This window comes from Xenopus tropicalis, chromosome 6 (assembly GCF_000004195.4).
Source record: "Xenopus tropicalis strain Nigerian chromosome 6, UCB_Xtro_10.0, whole genome shotgun sequence".
Lineage (NCBI taxonomy): Eukaryota > Metazoa > Chordata > Amphibia > Anura > Pipidae > Xenopus > Xenopus tropicalis.
In genome coordinates this window covers 69,747,559-69,764,250 of record NC_030682.2, presented here as the reverse complement: position 1 = coordinate 69,764,250, position 16,692 = coordinate 69,747,559, and the positions used below count along the sequence as shown (strand labels likewise).

Sequence of the window (16,692 nt, the reverse complement as noted above, 5' to 3'; positions counted from 1 at the left end):
TTCATAGTGTCAACAAATCCCCAAAAAGTTGGGACAAGTAGCAATAAGAGGCTGGAAAAAGTTAATTTGAGCATAACGAAGAGCTGGAAGACCAAATAACACTAATTAGGTCAATTGGCAACATGATTGGGTATAAAAAGCGCTTCTCAGAGTGGCAGTGTCTCTCAGAAGCCAACATGGGTAGAGGATCACCAATTCCCACAAAGTTGCGCAGAAAGATAGTGGAGCAATATCAGAAAGGTGTTACCCAGCGAAAAATTGCAAAGATTTTGCATCTATCATCATCAACTGTGCATAACATCATCCGAAGATTCAGAGAATCTGGAACAATCTCTGTGCGTAAGGGGCAAGGCCGTAAAACCATACTGGATGCCCGTGATCTCCGGGCCCTTAAACGACACTGCACCACAAACAGGAATGCTACTGTAAAGGAAATCACAGAATGGGCTCAGGAATACTTACAGAAACCATTGTCAGTGAACACAATCCACCGTGCCATCCGCCGTTGCCAGCTGAAACTCTACAGTGCAAAGAAGAAGCCATTTCTAAGCAAGATCCACAAGCTCAGGCGTTTTCACTGGGGCAGGGATCAATTAAAACGGAGTGTGGCAAAATGGAAGACTGTTCTGTGGTCAGACGAGTCACGATTCGAAGTTCTTTTTGGAAATCTGGGACGCCATGTCATCCGGACCAAAGAGGACAAGGACAACCCAAGTTGTTATCAACGCTCAGTTCAGAAGCCTGCATCTCTGATGGTATGGGGTTGCATGAGTGCGTGTGGCATGGGCAGCTTGCATGTCTGGAAAGGCAGCATCAATGCAGAAAAATATATTCAGGTTCTAGAACAACATATGCTCCCATCCAGACATCATCTCTTTCAGGGAAGACCCTGCATTTTTCAACAAGATAATGCCAGACCACATTCTGCATCAATCACAACATCATGGCTGCGTAGGAGAAGGATCTGGGTACTGAAATGGCCAGTCTGCAGTCCAGATCTTTCACCTATAGAGAACATTTGGCGCATCATAAAGAGGAAGGTGCGACAAAGAAGGCCCAAGACGATTGAACAGTTAGAGGCCTGTATTAGACAAGAATGGGAGAGCATTCCTATTCCTAAACTTGAGAAACTGGTCTCCTCGGTCCCCAGACGTCTGTTGAGTGTTGTAAGAAGAAGGGGAGATGCCACACAGTGGTGAAAATGGCCTTGTCCCAACTTTTTTGGGATTTGTTGACACTGAAATTCTGAATCAACATATTTTTCCCTTAAAATGGTACAGTTTCTCAGTTTAAACTTTTGTTCCGTGATTTATGTTCTATTCTGAATAAAATATTAGAAGTTGGCACCTCCACATCATTGCGTTCAGTTTTTATTCACAATTTGTTTAGTGTCCCAACTTTTTTGGAATCCGGGTTGTATGCTTGGGGCAAAAACAATACTGCACATCACCAAAAGAACACCATACCCACAGTGAAGCATGGTGGTGGCAGCATCATGCTTTGGGGCAGTTTTTCTTCAGTTGGAACTGGGGCCTTAGTTAAGATAGAGGAATTATGGACAATTCCAAATACCAGTCAATATTGGCACAAAACCTTCAGGATTTTGCTAGAAAGGTGAACATGAGGAGGAACTTCATCTTTCAGCATGACAACGACCCAAAGCATACATCCAAATCAACAAGGGAATGGCTTCACCGGAAGAAGATTAATGTTTTGGAATGGCCCAGCCAGAGCCCAGACCTGAATCCGATTGAAAATCTGTGGGGTGACAGATTTGGAGTGTTTCTGCAAAGAAGAGTGGGCAAATCTTGCAAAGTCAAAATGTGCCATGCTGATTGACTCATACCCAAAAAGAGTGCTGTAATCAAATCAAAAGGTACTTCAACAAAGTATTAGTTTAAGGGTGTGCACACTTATGCAACCACATATTTTAGTTTTTTGGTTTTCTTCCCTCCACTTAAAAGATTTCAGTTTGTTTTTCAATTGAGTGGTACAGTTTATAGGTCACATTAAAAGCTGAAAAAGTTCTAAAATGGTTTATGTCTAATTTTTGTACAGTACAGGAACCTGACATTTTACCAGGTGTGTGTAGACTTTTTATATCCACTGTACCTCCTAACATTACCAAAATGAACAAGTTCAATAACTTTTTTTAAACATTAAAAATAAACATTTAAACATTTTCTTTCCTTCATTATCTTTCCTTCAGATTACTGATCGAAGACAAATAGCCTTGCAATACTCGGTATGTTTTACACAGAAGTTTGCTTGTTCACTATATTGGTAAACTTCTTTTATACAGATATGTATGCTAGGACACACACAAACAGGTAACCACTAATCTGTAAACCCTGCCTCCCACACTTACATTTATACAAAAACGTTATATGAAGTTAGTAAATTGTCATCTTGTGATTATCAGAATGTACATGGCCATTTTGGTATTCACTGTAGAGATTTCTTTATTGTTTTAATATGACCTGATGCATTAAGTGTAGTCTATCTAAGGGCATAGTTTAGATCCTAAAATCATGCATTCCAAAGGGCCTATGCTGTGCACTTCCATGAGCAATAAAGTCTTTATATTTATTTGAGTACCATTTTCTGCATTCCTATCTGATAGATTCAACTGTCAACATCTGTACTATTTAACTTTCTCAAATATATCTGTTTGGCACTGTAGGAAAATTTCAAGATAACATCTCGTACAGAGGCAAATGATGTTCTGAATTTGACAGAGCGTTTGAATAAATTATTAGAGGCCTACTTCATGAAATCTGGAGGTGACAATGTAAGTTTTTTTTTTTTTTTTTTGTAACATCTACATTTTATTTTTCTTAATTGGGAAAATGGTATTATGTCTTTTATGCAGTGTTCTGACTTTATGGAACTCTTCAGCTTCTTGTGTTGAGAATACAAGTTTTGTGTTTTTTTGTCTTTTTTTAAATTTGATGTTTGACATTTTTGAAAAGAAACACAAACATCTAGTGTCTACCATTTATGCTTACTTTGCTTGTCCTAACCTATATAAATTGCATCCTTGGCTTTACAGGATTGTTTTCTGGTGTGACACTAATATGTAGAAATACTGTGCATACTTATACTATGTTAAATATATTCCCTTGTAGCTTCAATAGGCCTGCCAAAAAAACCCTAAAAGCAAATTAAATGCAACTACTTGCAACTGTGTTTTCTCTTTCAATTTCAGATCTGTTTCACATCACTTTTGCACGAGTGCTAGATAATGTTAAACAAATGAAATACATTTTTTCTTACCTTGTTAACATTTGGAAAGGGACATATGGAGGTTGTTGTCTTAAACTTAATAGTTATCTAATTAGAAACAGAAAAATATGCAAACATAAATGTAAAGGTGTTTCATGTCACTTCTTCACGCAGTTTGCAATCTGTGTAACTTGCCCAGTGACACTCTTAAGCGTAACCGTTCAGTGAATAAATAAAATGTTTCATCTACTTGATCATTAAAACTCTTCGGACTAACATTTCATGCGAACCTTGCATCTCCAAAGCCAACCAAATATGTAGCAACTCTTGACCGAGTTGGCAACTATTGACCCATGTGGACTTGGCCACATATCAAATGGACTGACTTAAAGGTCCCATCTACCAACGATGTTATGTCCCTTCCTTTGAGAGGAAGTTCTATTTCAATTAGAGATGATCTGAAGTATGGCTTATATAGTCACTTATATATACTCGAGTATAAGCCGAGTTTTTCAGCACTAAAAATGTGCTGAAAAAGTAACCCTGGGCTTATACTCGCGCTTATACTCGCATATATACGGTATATGGATTCGCTGTTGAAAAGCGATCGTTGCACGCGCCCCCCCGTGGGCGACCTAACGTGCGTGCGGCATCGTTGTACCATTAAGGTGACGAGCATTGGCAGCATCGGCTTCTCATCAACGGAACGTTCATCGGCAGAGCACCGCTGCGACGCGCATCGGTGGCATCATACGCGGCGCATGTTGCGGCATTAACAGAAGCTACTGCTTGTAATCAATGGGACGCGCATCGCGCGGAACCGATGGTACATGCATCAGCGTGCTCCCGTGGCTCGTCACAACCATGTCAAGGTCATATCTACATGCCGTGTGGCCTCACATAACAAAGGTATAGCATTCCTCCTATATTAAAAATATAATTCCCCAAGCCTAACTCTGTGTCTATGCTCTATGACCTTTGCTCCCTACTTCCCCTTTGTGTAAAAAGTTGTAAATGCAATGTGCACAAGCCCATTGGGACTCAATACTAGCCTACAGTGAAGTCAGAATTTATGAGGCACTAACACAGGAGTGAAGGTTTGCCAAACAAAGGGAGCAAAGGTCACAGTGCCAAGGCAGGGCAGCAGTTAGGTTGATGATATCTAGCATTCCTCCTATATTAAATATATAATATATCTTCTGGGACTGGTAAGAAATAATATGTAGGAAGCCACAGTATGCTCCCACTGAGTTTTTCTGTGGACCTCTATTCATAGTGCACCATGTAAAGGGAGAAGGAGGAATGAGCACAAGAGTGGGTCTTCTTGCAGGGATTTTTAAATGTTGAAGGAAAAGATTAGTGAGGTTTTTATACACAACATATCAAGTAAATTTTAAAGGAATACTGCCATGATTTTTATGGTATACTTTTAGTTCTAAATTACACTGTTTACATAGCAAATAAAATTGTGTTCTTGAACCAACAAATTTATTTTTTTGGTTGTAATATTGGTGTGCATCTCAGTGCATTCTGCTTGGGTCTGAGCTTTCAGAAGGAGCAAGTGCTACACATTAGAACTGCTTTCAGGTAACCTATTGTTTCTCCTACTCCCATGTAACTGGGGGAGTCCCAAGCTGCACTTGGATTTCTTACTATTGCGTGCTATTCTGATATATACTGGGACCTGCTATCTTGATGCTGTCACATTGTTCTGCTAATTGGCTGCTGGGAGGGGGGTGATATCACTTCAGCTTGCAGTAGCGGCTGCATTTCCCTCGGCTTATACTCGAGTCAATAAGTTTTTCCACTTTTCTTAATTAGGTATTAGGTATGCTATAGACCCCCTAATGTAAGCGAAGAGGAGGAGGCCCAGCTCCTGTTGCAAATAGAAAAGGCTGCTAGTTTGGGGCAAGTGATAATAATGGGGGATTTTAATTACCCTGATATTGACTGGGGCAATAGTACTGCCAGGACAGTAAATGGGAACAAGTTTATAAACTTGCTGCACGACAACTTTATGTCACAGGTTGTTGAGGAGCCAACCAGGAACCATGCTATACTAGATCTAGTGATCTCTAATGACCCAGAACGTATAGCAAATTTGCAAGTGGTTGAACCCCTGGGTAATAGTGACCATAATGTTATTTCATTTGATGTTTGGTGCAGGAAACAAATTTACACGGGGGCAACAAAGACACTGAATTTTAGGAAGGCAAATTTTAGCTCCTTAAGGGCAGCGCTTCAGGGCATAGATTGGGGCATTATGTTTTCTGATAAAAATACAGAGCAGAAATGGTTGTCATTTAAAATGATATTAAATCATTACTGTTCTCAATTCATTCCATTAATAAGAAAAAGTAGAAGTGTTAAGAATCACCCTATGTGGCTTAACTCTGAGGTAAAGAAGTTAATAGGGAAAAAAAGGAAAGCTTTTAAGAAATATAAGTCAGAGGGGACAGTAGCTGCGTTTAATGATTATAAACACTATAACAAGTGTTGTAAAACAGCAATCCGGAAGGCAAAGATAGAAAATGAGGAGCGCATCGCGGCCGAGGCCAAGACTAACCCCAAAAAGTTTTTTAAGTATATTAATAGTAAAAAGATGCAGGTTGAGGGTGTGGCCCCATTGAGTTATAATAACAATATGGTTACAGCGGATACAGAAAAGGCAGATGTGCTTAACCAGTTCTTTTCTTCTGTGTATACAGTAGAGGAGCCAGTGGGCCAAGTCCCACCCAATAGCTTCACTGTTGCCTCAGCTCCAACTACACAGTGGTTGGCACAGGATATGGTGCTTAAAGGGTTACACACGATAAATGTAAACAAGGCACCTGGGCCAGATGGAATACACCCTCGGGTACTGAGAGAGCTAGGGGCAGAATTGCAGTGGCCCTTGTTTCTGATATTCTCAGACTCTCTTTCATCAGGTATGGTACCTAGGGATTGGAAGAAGGCGAATGTCACTCCCATATTTAAAAAGGGAGTAAGATTTCAGCCTGGCAATTATAGGCCTGTAAGTTTGACATCCGTGGTGGGCAAGTTATTTGAAGGCTTGTTAAGGGATCACATTCAAAATTATGTAGTGGAGAATGGCATTATGAGCAGTAATCAGCATGGCTTTATGAAGGACAGGTCATGTCGGACCAATTTAATTGCTTTTTATGATGAGGTAAGTAAGAAGCTGGACAGTGGGGATGCAGTAGATATAATCTATTTGGATTTTGCCAAAGCATTTGATACCGTTCCCCACAAACGACTGCTTTCTAAGCTAAGGTCTATTGGTCTTAGTGAAGTCGTTTGCACATGGATAGAAAACTGGCTACAGGATCGGGTACAGAGGGTGGTTGTTAATGGTACATTCTCTACTTGGAGTAAGGTTCTCAGTGGGGTCCCTCAGGGTTCTGTACTGGGTCCACTTTTGTTTAATTTGTTCATAAATGACTTAGGGGTGGGTATTATGAGTAATGTATCAGTGTTTGCAGATGACACAAAACTCTGCAGACCAGTCAATTCTATCCAGGATGTGACATCCCTGCAGCAGGATCTTGACCAACTGGCAATCTGGGCAGCTAAGTGGCAGATGAGATTTAATGTGGATAAATGTAAGGTCATGCACCTGGGATGTAAAAATATGCAAGCCCCGTATACCCTTAATGGGACTGCACTAGGCAAATCCATAATGGAGAAGGACCTTGGAGTCCTTGTAGATAATAAACTTGGCTGTAGCAAGCAATGCCAGGCAGCAGCTGCAAGGGCAAACAAGGTTTTGAGCTGTATTAAAAGGGGTATAGATTCACGGGAGGAGGGGGTTATTCTTCCCCTTTACAGAGCGCTGGTAAGGCCCCATCTAGAATATGCTGTTCAGTTTTGGTCTCCAGTGCTCAAACGGGACATTATTGAGTTAGAGAGGGTCCAGAGAAGGGCAACTAAGCTGGTAAAGGGTATGGAAAGTCTCAGTTATGAAGAAAGACTGGCCAAGTTGGGTCTGTTTACACTGGAGAAGAGGCGCTTAAGAGGTGACATGATAACTATGTATAAATATATAAAGGGATCATATAATAACCTTTCTAATGTTTTATTTACCAGTAAGTCCTTCCAACGGACACGAGGGCACCCACTCCGTTTAGAAGAAGGGAGGTTCCATTTAAACATTCGGAAAGGATTTTTTACAGTGAGAGCTGTGAAGTTGTGGAATTCCCTCCCCGAATCAGTCGTACTGGCTGATACATTATATAGCTTTAAGAAGGGGCTGGATGGATTCTTAGCAAGTGAGGGAATACACGGTTATGGGAGATAGCTCTTAGTACAAGTTGATCCAGGGACTGGTCCGATTGCCATCTTGGAGTCAGGAAGGAATTTTTTCCCCTCTGAGGCAAATTAGAGAGGCTTCAGATGGGGTTTTTTGCCTTCCTCTGGATCAACTTGTAGTTAGGCAGGTTAGGTATAGGCATTATGGTTGAACTTGATGGACGTATGTCTTTTTTCAACCCAACTTACTATGTTACTATGTTACTATGTAATTAGGTACCTCGGCTTATATTCGGATCGGCTTATACTCGAGTATATACGGTATATATTTTCTTGTTTCTGCTTGGAATTTTCAGCATATACTATCTGTTTAAGGATACTAAAGTGTTTGAAAACATTGCAGAATCTGAAATAATTTCTTTGTGTGGGATCAGATTTAATAATTATTTTCATTATCCTAATGCGCAAGGCACCAGTTCTCTGTATGTGGATGCACTGTTCTAATCACGCTGTTTAAAGATTCTGACATACATAGGCGAAGTCCAACATCCCAGATAATATGCTGTAGAGCAGGGGTGGGCAAACTTTTTGGCTCAGGGGCCACATTCACTTACAGCCAGGCTGGGCCAGCGTTACTCCCGGGGCTGCCATCAGAAATCACGGGGCCTCTCAGCTCCCCCCCAGCATCCCACAGCTCCCCGACCCAGCATCCTCCCCAACATCCTCCAGCTCCACTCCCCAGCTTCCTGAATCTTCCAGAATCTTTGTTACAGGTATAGGACCCATTATCCAGAATGCTCAGGACCAAGGGTATTCCGAACAAGGTTTTTTTCCATAATTTGGATCTCCATACCTTAAGTCTACTAAAAAATCAATAAAACATTAAATAAACCCAATAGGATTGTTTTGCCCCAATAAGGATTATTTATATCTTAGTTGGGATCAATTACAAGGTACTGTTTTATTATTACAGGGAAAAAGGAAATCAGTTTTAAAATTCTAAATTATTTGATTAAAATGGAGTCTATGAGAGACGGGCTTTCCGTAATTCGGAGCTTTCCGTAATTCGGAGCTTTCTTGATAACGGGTTTTCGGATAAGGGATCCCATACCTTTACAAAAGATAAAAAGGAGACAAAACCACAAAAGAAACTAGATGCTAGTGCTTTATTTGAGACAACATGTTTCAAACTTGAAACTCTTTGTCAAGCGTATATTGACACTTGACAAAGAGCGTTGAAACATGTTGTGGCAAACAAAGCACTTCCAGTTATTTTCTGCTGTGGTTTTGTCTCCACTTTAATCTTTGTACCAAAGATTCTGACATGCTGTGGTTGACAGATCATATTTATTATTGCAATTGTAATTTATTAACCTTTTTATGCAGCCCTGTTTTATAACAGCCCTGTTTTATAAATCCCTGTTTACTTTTTACCTGTATAAATGAGATTGTCTGTTTTTATAAAAGAGCATTTAGACCAAAGGGCGTGCAGATTCTGTGTGGATCACAGTAGGCTTAAAATACAAACGTTTATGAAAATGACCCTTCATTTGGATGCGCAGACTTCTAGGATATGGGCTTCTCTACAGCATATTATCTGGGACAGTATTTTTAAACATACAAGGTAATTGTTTAAAAACACTCTAAAAATGTTGGTGCTATGGTTCCTTTGAAATACAAATATTTATTTCTGTATATTCTGTTTAGATATAAAGAAAGACATCTCTCTGTGGAGTTTAGGATATAAGACTTGTAACTTGCACCAAGCCAATCAAGCATGTAAAAAAAAAAAAAATCAAAACTTTTTTTTGAGCTTTCGAGCACCTTCTTTTCTCTTTTCTCTTATTTGTACCATTGAGTAAACCCTCCATCCACTGGCCTTTATCGGCTCTCCTCCCTGCTCCCTCTCCACAGAGTCTGTTACGTGGGAAAGTGTCCCTGGTTTTAACCTGACATGTAGCTAAAGAGTAGCACATCAGCGTTCACAGGCACCATCTTCTGTATCTTCACATTTCCTTCTGTCAGTTTGCCAATACCAAGCTTTCTGGTCGATGTGCAGTTGCAGCTAGTCCTGGATTAGTTTCAACTTACCATTTGCCAGGTCAGTTTAAAAATATGTAATTTAAGCCATATTAATTTTTAAGATTTAGTTTTTCTTTTAATCATGAGCTTTTCAGTATAAAACAATGTTGGCACAAACTCATGTGATTTCCAATGGGAATATATCCCAAATCAGATTTTCAAAGCAATATGAGTTTCTGCCAGGATATCTTATTTATTACTAGGCCCAGATTTGTGGCAAGGCCTAAGGCAGCACAAATTTAAGGGCAGCATGCCACCCAGCCACACCTAAATTTGCTCTCATATGGAGCTCTGCGTGTCCTGTTCCCTGTGCTCCACATTCGAGATCCTGAGGGGGGCGGGGAATGAGGGTGCTGTCCTGAGAAATCTGGGGCTGTTTCCATAGGTATATATAAGTAACAGGCTACGTCCAAGGTCCCTTTTGAATTATAGCAATAGATTTTATGTTGATAACATAACATAAACATGATATTGTTATACTATGCCAAAAAAATGGTGGCGATAAGGTGAATGAGCAACAGAACACCTCCGGTAGTAACTTAAGTAAAGTTAGTACACCATGCTCTTCCTTTTATAAGACACTCATACAAAAGGTTTTGGTGAAAAATGTGACTAAATATGGTCCCCTAACTAGCCATTAATCCAAATTATGAGTGGAATGACAAACTCCTTACAACTCAACAAACTCCTTATTTGATGTTTTACCCCTAGGCCAGTGATCACTTTCTTTTCCCTGTTCTCTGCCTTTATGCAAACAAGCTTAAATGAATTATTTTGTAGCAGAGCTATTCACTCTAAATCTGGTCGGCCGCCTTAGGAGGGCCCATACATGGGCAAATAAGCTGCGATTTGGTCTTTGGGGGCCGAATTAGGAGCTTAGACCTGAAAAGGTGCTGTGGAGTTGCCCATATTGCTCTGTTAAAATTATAAATTGGAGAATTATAACTATAGTTATTGTTAGTATTAATTTGGACAGTGGGAGCTCCTTAGCATATATCCTATCTTACCCCAGGAGCAGCATTTCATGAGGTAACCCTTCTTTTTGCTCCCAAAATATTGATTCTGTGGTTTAACTGGCATAATAAATGGGGTAAGATGTAGTCTAATTTTTAATGCGCCAGTGACCTTTGTCAAAAGACATAGCACCATGGGAATTCCTATTAAAGATAAAGGGAGATGCAACTATAAACATATTTTTTTGATGCTTTACCACACCATCACCCCTCTTCCGTATGCCCAACCTAATCTTTGGTACCTATGTTTACTTGCTTACTCATAATGCTATAACCTTAAATATTCTTTCACCCTCTTTGCCATCCTTTCCCCTAGAACAGTTGACCTTTTCCATTAATTTCCATTTTTCCAGTGAAGGAAATAAATGGTCTAAAAAGCCAAACCTTTTCTATAAAAACACCTTAGCTTCAAATTTAGCACCCTATGCTCCCTCTGTCGTTTTAAAGGAAAACTATACATTTAGAATAAATGCTTAAACAACAGGTTTTTTTATTATACTAGTGCCAAAGTGGTGCACTACCCTTAATTGTAAGGCCAACTGTCCCAGGTGCAGGTAAAAATAACTATAAAGAGAAAGAGTATTGCACGTGTCAATTTCTCAAACTAAAAAGTTTATTTACAAAAATGCCATTGTTTCAAGCATCATCAGTGCTCTTCCTCTGGGACAAACCAACAGACCCCCCACCCTACAAAACAGTTAAAATAATTTGTATGTGATATGAATGATATGTGATGTGAATGTGATATCCTGTCATCCGCTTATGCTATATGTTAGACCTATGGGAATGCCAGTGAAACATGTTCCTTACCATGTCTGTTACATTAGTGATACCTAGGCATTTTCTGACTAACCATGGGTCTAATGGAGCACGTATATAGGTGGTCATTCTTTCTTAACCGTGCCAGTTGGCTAAATCGATCTTTGCTCATGGATGAGCTCATGGTATGCTGCCACTCAAGACAGGCATTGGTTAGGAGATTGCTCCTGATAGTTCTCCGAACGAGCTGCTATGCTCCCACATAAGGATTTTCTGTGAGAGGTGCCCTACGATACTCTTTGTTCATGACAGTTCTCCGAATAGTCTAAGTCCTATGGTCTTGTTTTTCAGAAATGTTATGGTCTGGTTTCAACTGTGCTTTCCGCAAGTTAACCGGAAACCCATTATCTGGATAATAATTCATTTTTAAATTCCTTTTTCTCTATAGTAATAAAACAGTGCCTTATACTTGATATCAACTAAAATATAATTATTCTTTATTGGAAGGAAAACAATCCTGTTGGTTTTTGTTAATGTTTAAATGATTTTTAGTAGACAAGGCATAGGGATCCAAATTACAGAAAGACCCCTTATCCAGGAAAAAAAAAATGAGGTCCTGAGTTTTCTGGATAACAGGTCCCATGCCTGTACTGGCAACATTGGTTACATTGTATTTGGATTTTTACACATTCACTATTGTTATTTTACATTACAGTTGTAACACTGGTTACTGTTGCAACTGAATGTTTGCACCTTCCCTCATGTCTTGTCACTATAATCTAGGGGGCACATTTATTATGCTGTGTAAAAAAACGTTGACAAAATTCACCAGGCAGGCTTCATTTTTACACATTGTTCTTCCACCGGAATTTAAGTTAAATAATGGCAAGCTTCTCCGTTTATTTTACACAGCGTTTAACAAAGTTTTTTTGGCGAATTTTATTTTACACAGCATAATAAATAGGCCCCTAAGCTAACTTTAAGATTAAGTAGTGTGTAAGAAAAAGACACAGCTCAGTCCATTCATTGGCTGATGTAACCTAGCAAGCATGTTTGCCCTTGGTTTGTATGTGAACAAAATGAATTGTATGAGCAGGGGGTGGCCTGTAATACATAAAAAGGAATGGATTATCCATAGGTGCATGCTACCGTAGTGAAAAGTATGTTTTTATTTAGTTTACAAGTGTTGGTATAGTCTCAAGGGTATATTTACACCTGGCACTAATGCGGTTTCATAAATAATGACCTTAGAAGACCATTTCTTTAGCTTAGATTTGTACCTGAATTTATATGGTGAATGCAGTTTGGGCCCAAATACCTCCTATTGATTACCCGTTTTAAATCAGACCCATCACTGCTGCACCAAACGGAAAGGAATATTTTACTTTTTTTTTTTTTTTTTACAGTGAAAGTTTTGGACCAATACTGCATCAATAGGAAGTCATTGTGCATTATCTGACTGCCTGTGTCATATAATAATTCATGTAAAGTGCATTTAATATCTCTGTATTTTGAATGCCTGCAGCAGTGACACTGCTATGTTCACAAGTAACTAGGTAGTTAAATAAATCTTGTTTCTTATACAGTATCAGCTTGTTATGTATTGAGTGAGACAATTTTCACATTTTAAAAATGTAAACGTCAGTATACATTTAGAAATGACTAACTGATTATACCTGCTTGTGTCATTGAACTGCAATTATGTCTTTCACTTATCAGCTCCTGCATATACAAAATACAAGCAATGTTCATACTCGGCACAGCAAACATACAAAAGTAAGTTTTTCCTGAATTTTGTAATGAATTAGCACAGTATGCACAGTAAGAATATCTATTTCATATTTTTTGTGTGCATAATGTATACATTAAGGTACTGGTGGGTATATTAAACAATAATGTAAACTTTTGTTTTTTGTTTTGCCTTTTATTTTGGGGTTTTTTTTTTGTTTTTTTTTAGGTTAAAGAGGACATTGCATGCCATTCTGCCAGAGAAAAGGATTCAGGAAAATCTAAAGTAAATTCAGGTATTTTAAAAAAGGACAAAAAATAAACATTAGATATTCTTGTTTGTTTTGGTCTTATAACACAAACCCCCAAATGAAATAGAATACACAAGGGGTTATATTTATTATGCTGTGTAAAAAATGGAGTGAAACATTACTGGTAATATTGCCCTGGGCAACCAATCAGAAATTAGATTTCAACAGTGAGAAAACCAAAGCAAAGCATATGCTGCTTATGAGCAACATCACTGGTAATGTTTCACTCCGCTTTTACACAGCATGATAAATATACCCCAAGGTGTGTACAAACTTTGTGCCTTTTATTACATTATACCTGGATGTAAAGACCTTCATTTATTTATGGACAGTAATGAACATATTTATGTAAGGACATCATCACAAAGATAAATGCACTGTAGTTATCATAAGCGACCCTATTTTAAAGGACAATGAAAGGTTAATATAAATTAAAAGTAAGTCTAAAGGCATTCTTTTTAAGTACTTACTGCATATCTAAATTCCCAGATCCCTGCTTGCTTCTCTGAGATATGGTGCTGGCAGCCTACAGCAGTGTGAAGACTACAGTGACATCACTGAAATCTCTCCGTCCTTCCTGTAGGCTGCCAGCGGCAGCCTTCCTATTCTCTGAGCATGTGTGTAACTTGATCCTGTCTCCTGTTCTGACCTACACATACCCACCAGCCAATCAAAAGCGGATCTGGCAGAGGGGAATGAAACATGTGGAGTATGAAGCAAGGAGGGAAAGAAAGGGAGAATACCTTTTTAGAGATGGCTGCCTGTTCTAGAAAATGTGAAGTAAGTGTGACTGAGTAAATATTTGATTAGGTGAGCCAAAAGTGTGGCTTTTTTACTAAACAATAGGAGGACTATTGGGCAGTATGCTTTTTAAATTTTGACTTGCATTCTCCTTTAAAGACATCATTTTTTGAGTGATGTCACTAAGCAGCAGTTATTACTGAGTACTGCTAATAACCATCAGTTTTTTCTAGAGAGAGAATGCTTACCTGATAATAGCTTATTATTATTAGCCAATTATGTTTTTATAAAGGAAAATGCTGCATAGAACTGTCCTGGTGACTTCCTCAGTGTCATCTGATAAACTACTTGCAGCATATGGCCAGATTCCACCTTAATTAATACAAAGCTTATAGATATTTAAAAACTTGGCTATAACAATCACTCTTTTCTCTAACAGTAGTCTGTGGGCACAGGGACCATGGGTATAGTAGGTACCAGCAGGAGGCAGGACACTAGAATAGGAAGAAGAGGACAAAACCCCTCCTCCCTGCTGCTATACCCCCTTCACCAGTTTTTTTTGTAGTGTCCCACAAGGAGACAGGATCATCTTACACTCTGTGTTTCTCTTCTTCGGGCAGATTCAATCTGGCAACAGGGGTTGTCCTAGAGGTCTCCAACAGGAGCTCCTCTATCCAGGTTCCCCCTACGTGGAAAAAGCAGGACGTTGGGGTTACTCAAGTAAGCCTTATGCATACATGCCCTGCAGACACCCTGCCTCTGCTCACAGAGCGCAGATGCTGCCCAACGATCCCTGGTGTTATAAGCCCTTGCCTCACAGCTTGCCTTGCCACCCAGCATTGCCTCAGCCATTCCTGCTCCCAACCTAGCCTCGCTATCTATACCCCCCTGCGCTAGCCCTGCTTTTCTACGGGTCTCTCTCACCTAGCCCTGCCTGCCTGCTAGCCTACTCATAGACTTGCACCATCTCTCCGGCTTCCCTGAACATTTCAGAGCCTATGCGTCCCACCTATGTATTCCACTTCCTGCACAGGCGATGACGTCACGCCTCTTCACTGAAGCGCACCTTCGCGCCCTTTCTTTTTGCGCGCTTCTCCCTTCTGCACCTTCCATCGGATCGCATCGTTTTTTCTGTATCAGCAGGAGCTAGGCGCTAGCTGCAGGGGGAATAGCTCTAACCGCTAGGGTGGGCAGGCATTACTGCTGGTGGGTTTCTAATTCTGCCACGCTTACTCCTATTGCTGGCTAGGCATATTGGGCACTAAGAGCTCTGCAATAATAAAAAAAAATAACTTTAACTTTTTCTTTTACTTACCTCTTGCATGTTACACTGCATCGGCACCACACGTGCACTGTACTTGACCTGTACTAACCCTGTACTAGCACAGTACTGGCACCACTCTGACACAGTTATCACTGCACTGGCCTTGCACTGACACCGTTCTGCCACAGCACACACACCGCACGGGCACGGCGCTGGCACCTTACTACTGTAATACGCCATAATTCTTCCCGGTACTGACTCTCTACCAGGGTCATGGCAGAGGGCAATTCAGAGGGTCCCTTTTCCAGGAGGGCTTCCAGCTCCTCCAAAGTTAAATACCTTGCCTGCGCCTGGTGCTGCAAACGCCTCCCGTCAGGCAGAAAGGAGCCTCTATGCTCCTTATGCTCCAAAATTCCAGCCAAGACTGCCCTCCAGGCCCAGGATCCTATGCCCCTGGTCCAGGCCGAGAAGCCCAGGGAGGGACCCTTCCCAGCAGAGACGTACGCAACACAGCCACAGGCCACTGTTTCCAGCCAGGAACCCCCACCATGGCTGGACAAGTTGGATCGGGAAGATACGAATCCCCGAACCAAATCCCTTAAACGGCATGTCCCCCTTCACTATGAGGGCCTCAGCAACTCCGACTCACCTCAGCCCTCGGCCACTCCTCGGTAAGGGTGAAATTTCCGATGATGAGGATCTTGCTGACATTGAGGAAACATCCAAGGCTCCATCGGAAGCAGTAGGCTCCCTCATCACGGCGGTCATATCCTGCCTTGACCTCAAGACTCCAGAGTCTCAGAATTCAACACAATCTCTCTTCAAACGCCAAAAGAAGCTACTATCCATGTTTCCCTCTCACGAACAGCTGGATTGCATCATTCAGTCAGAGTGGGATCACCCAGAGAAGCGCTTCCAAGCCAACCAGTGGTTTCAGCGCTCCTCTCCATTCCCTCAGGAGTCTCTTCACAAGTGGTCCACACCACCTTCGGTGGACACACCCGTCTCGCGTCTTTCCAAGAACACTGCTCTCCCAGTCCCTGACTCCTCCTCCTTCAAGGACTCCATGGACAAAAAGACAGAAGGGTTTCTCAGAGCCGCATTCACAGCGGCCGGAGAGAGTCTGAGACCTGTCCTATCATCGGCATGGGTGTCACGAGCCATCCAAACCTGGTCTACCTCGCTAGTCGACAGACTCAACTCCGTCGCCCCGAGACAGGAACTGGCGACCCTGGCATCTCAAATCAGAGATGCCAATGAGTATCTCTGCGAAGCATCCCTTGATGTGGCTCAAGCCATCAGCCGAACCTCTGCACTATCG

General features: G+C 40.8%; 1 protein-coding gene across 6 annotated transcripts in view; it reads left to right on the top strand.

Annotated features, from left to right (window-relative positions):
• Positions 1–16,692, top strand: part of LOC733507 (uncharacterized) — a 57,124-nt gene that overhangs the window by 32,185 nt on the left and 8,247 nt on the right. For 5 of the 6 annotated variants that reach the window (XM_012964818.3, XM_012964823.3, XM_012964819.3 and 2 more), the window contains 4 exon segments: positions 2,210–2,245; positions 2,684–2,791; positions 13,047–13,103; positions 13,285–13,351. In XM_012964818.3, coding sequence (XP_012820272.1) covers positions 2,210–2,245; positions 2,684–2,791; positions 13,047–13,103; positions 13,285–13,351 — 268 coding nt within the window. 6 annotated transcript variants of the gene reach the window in all.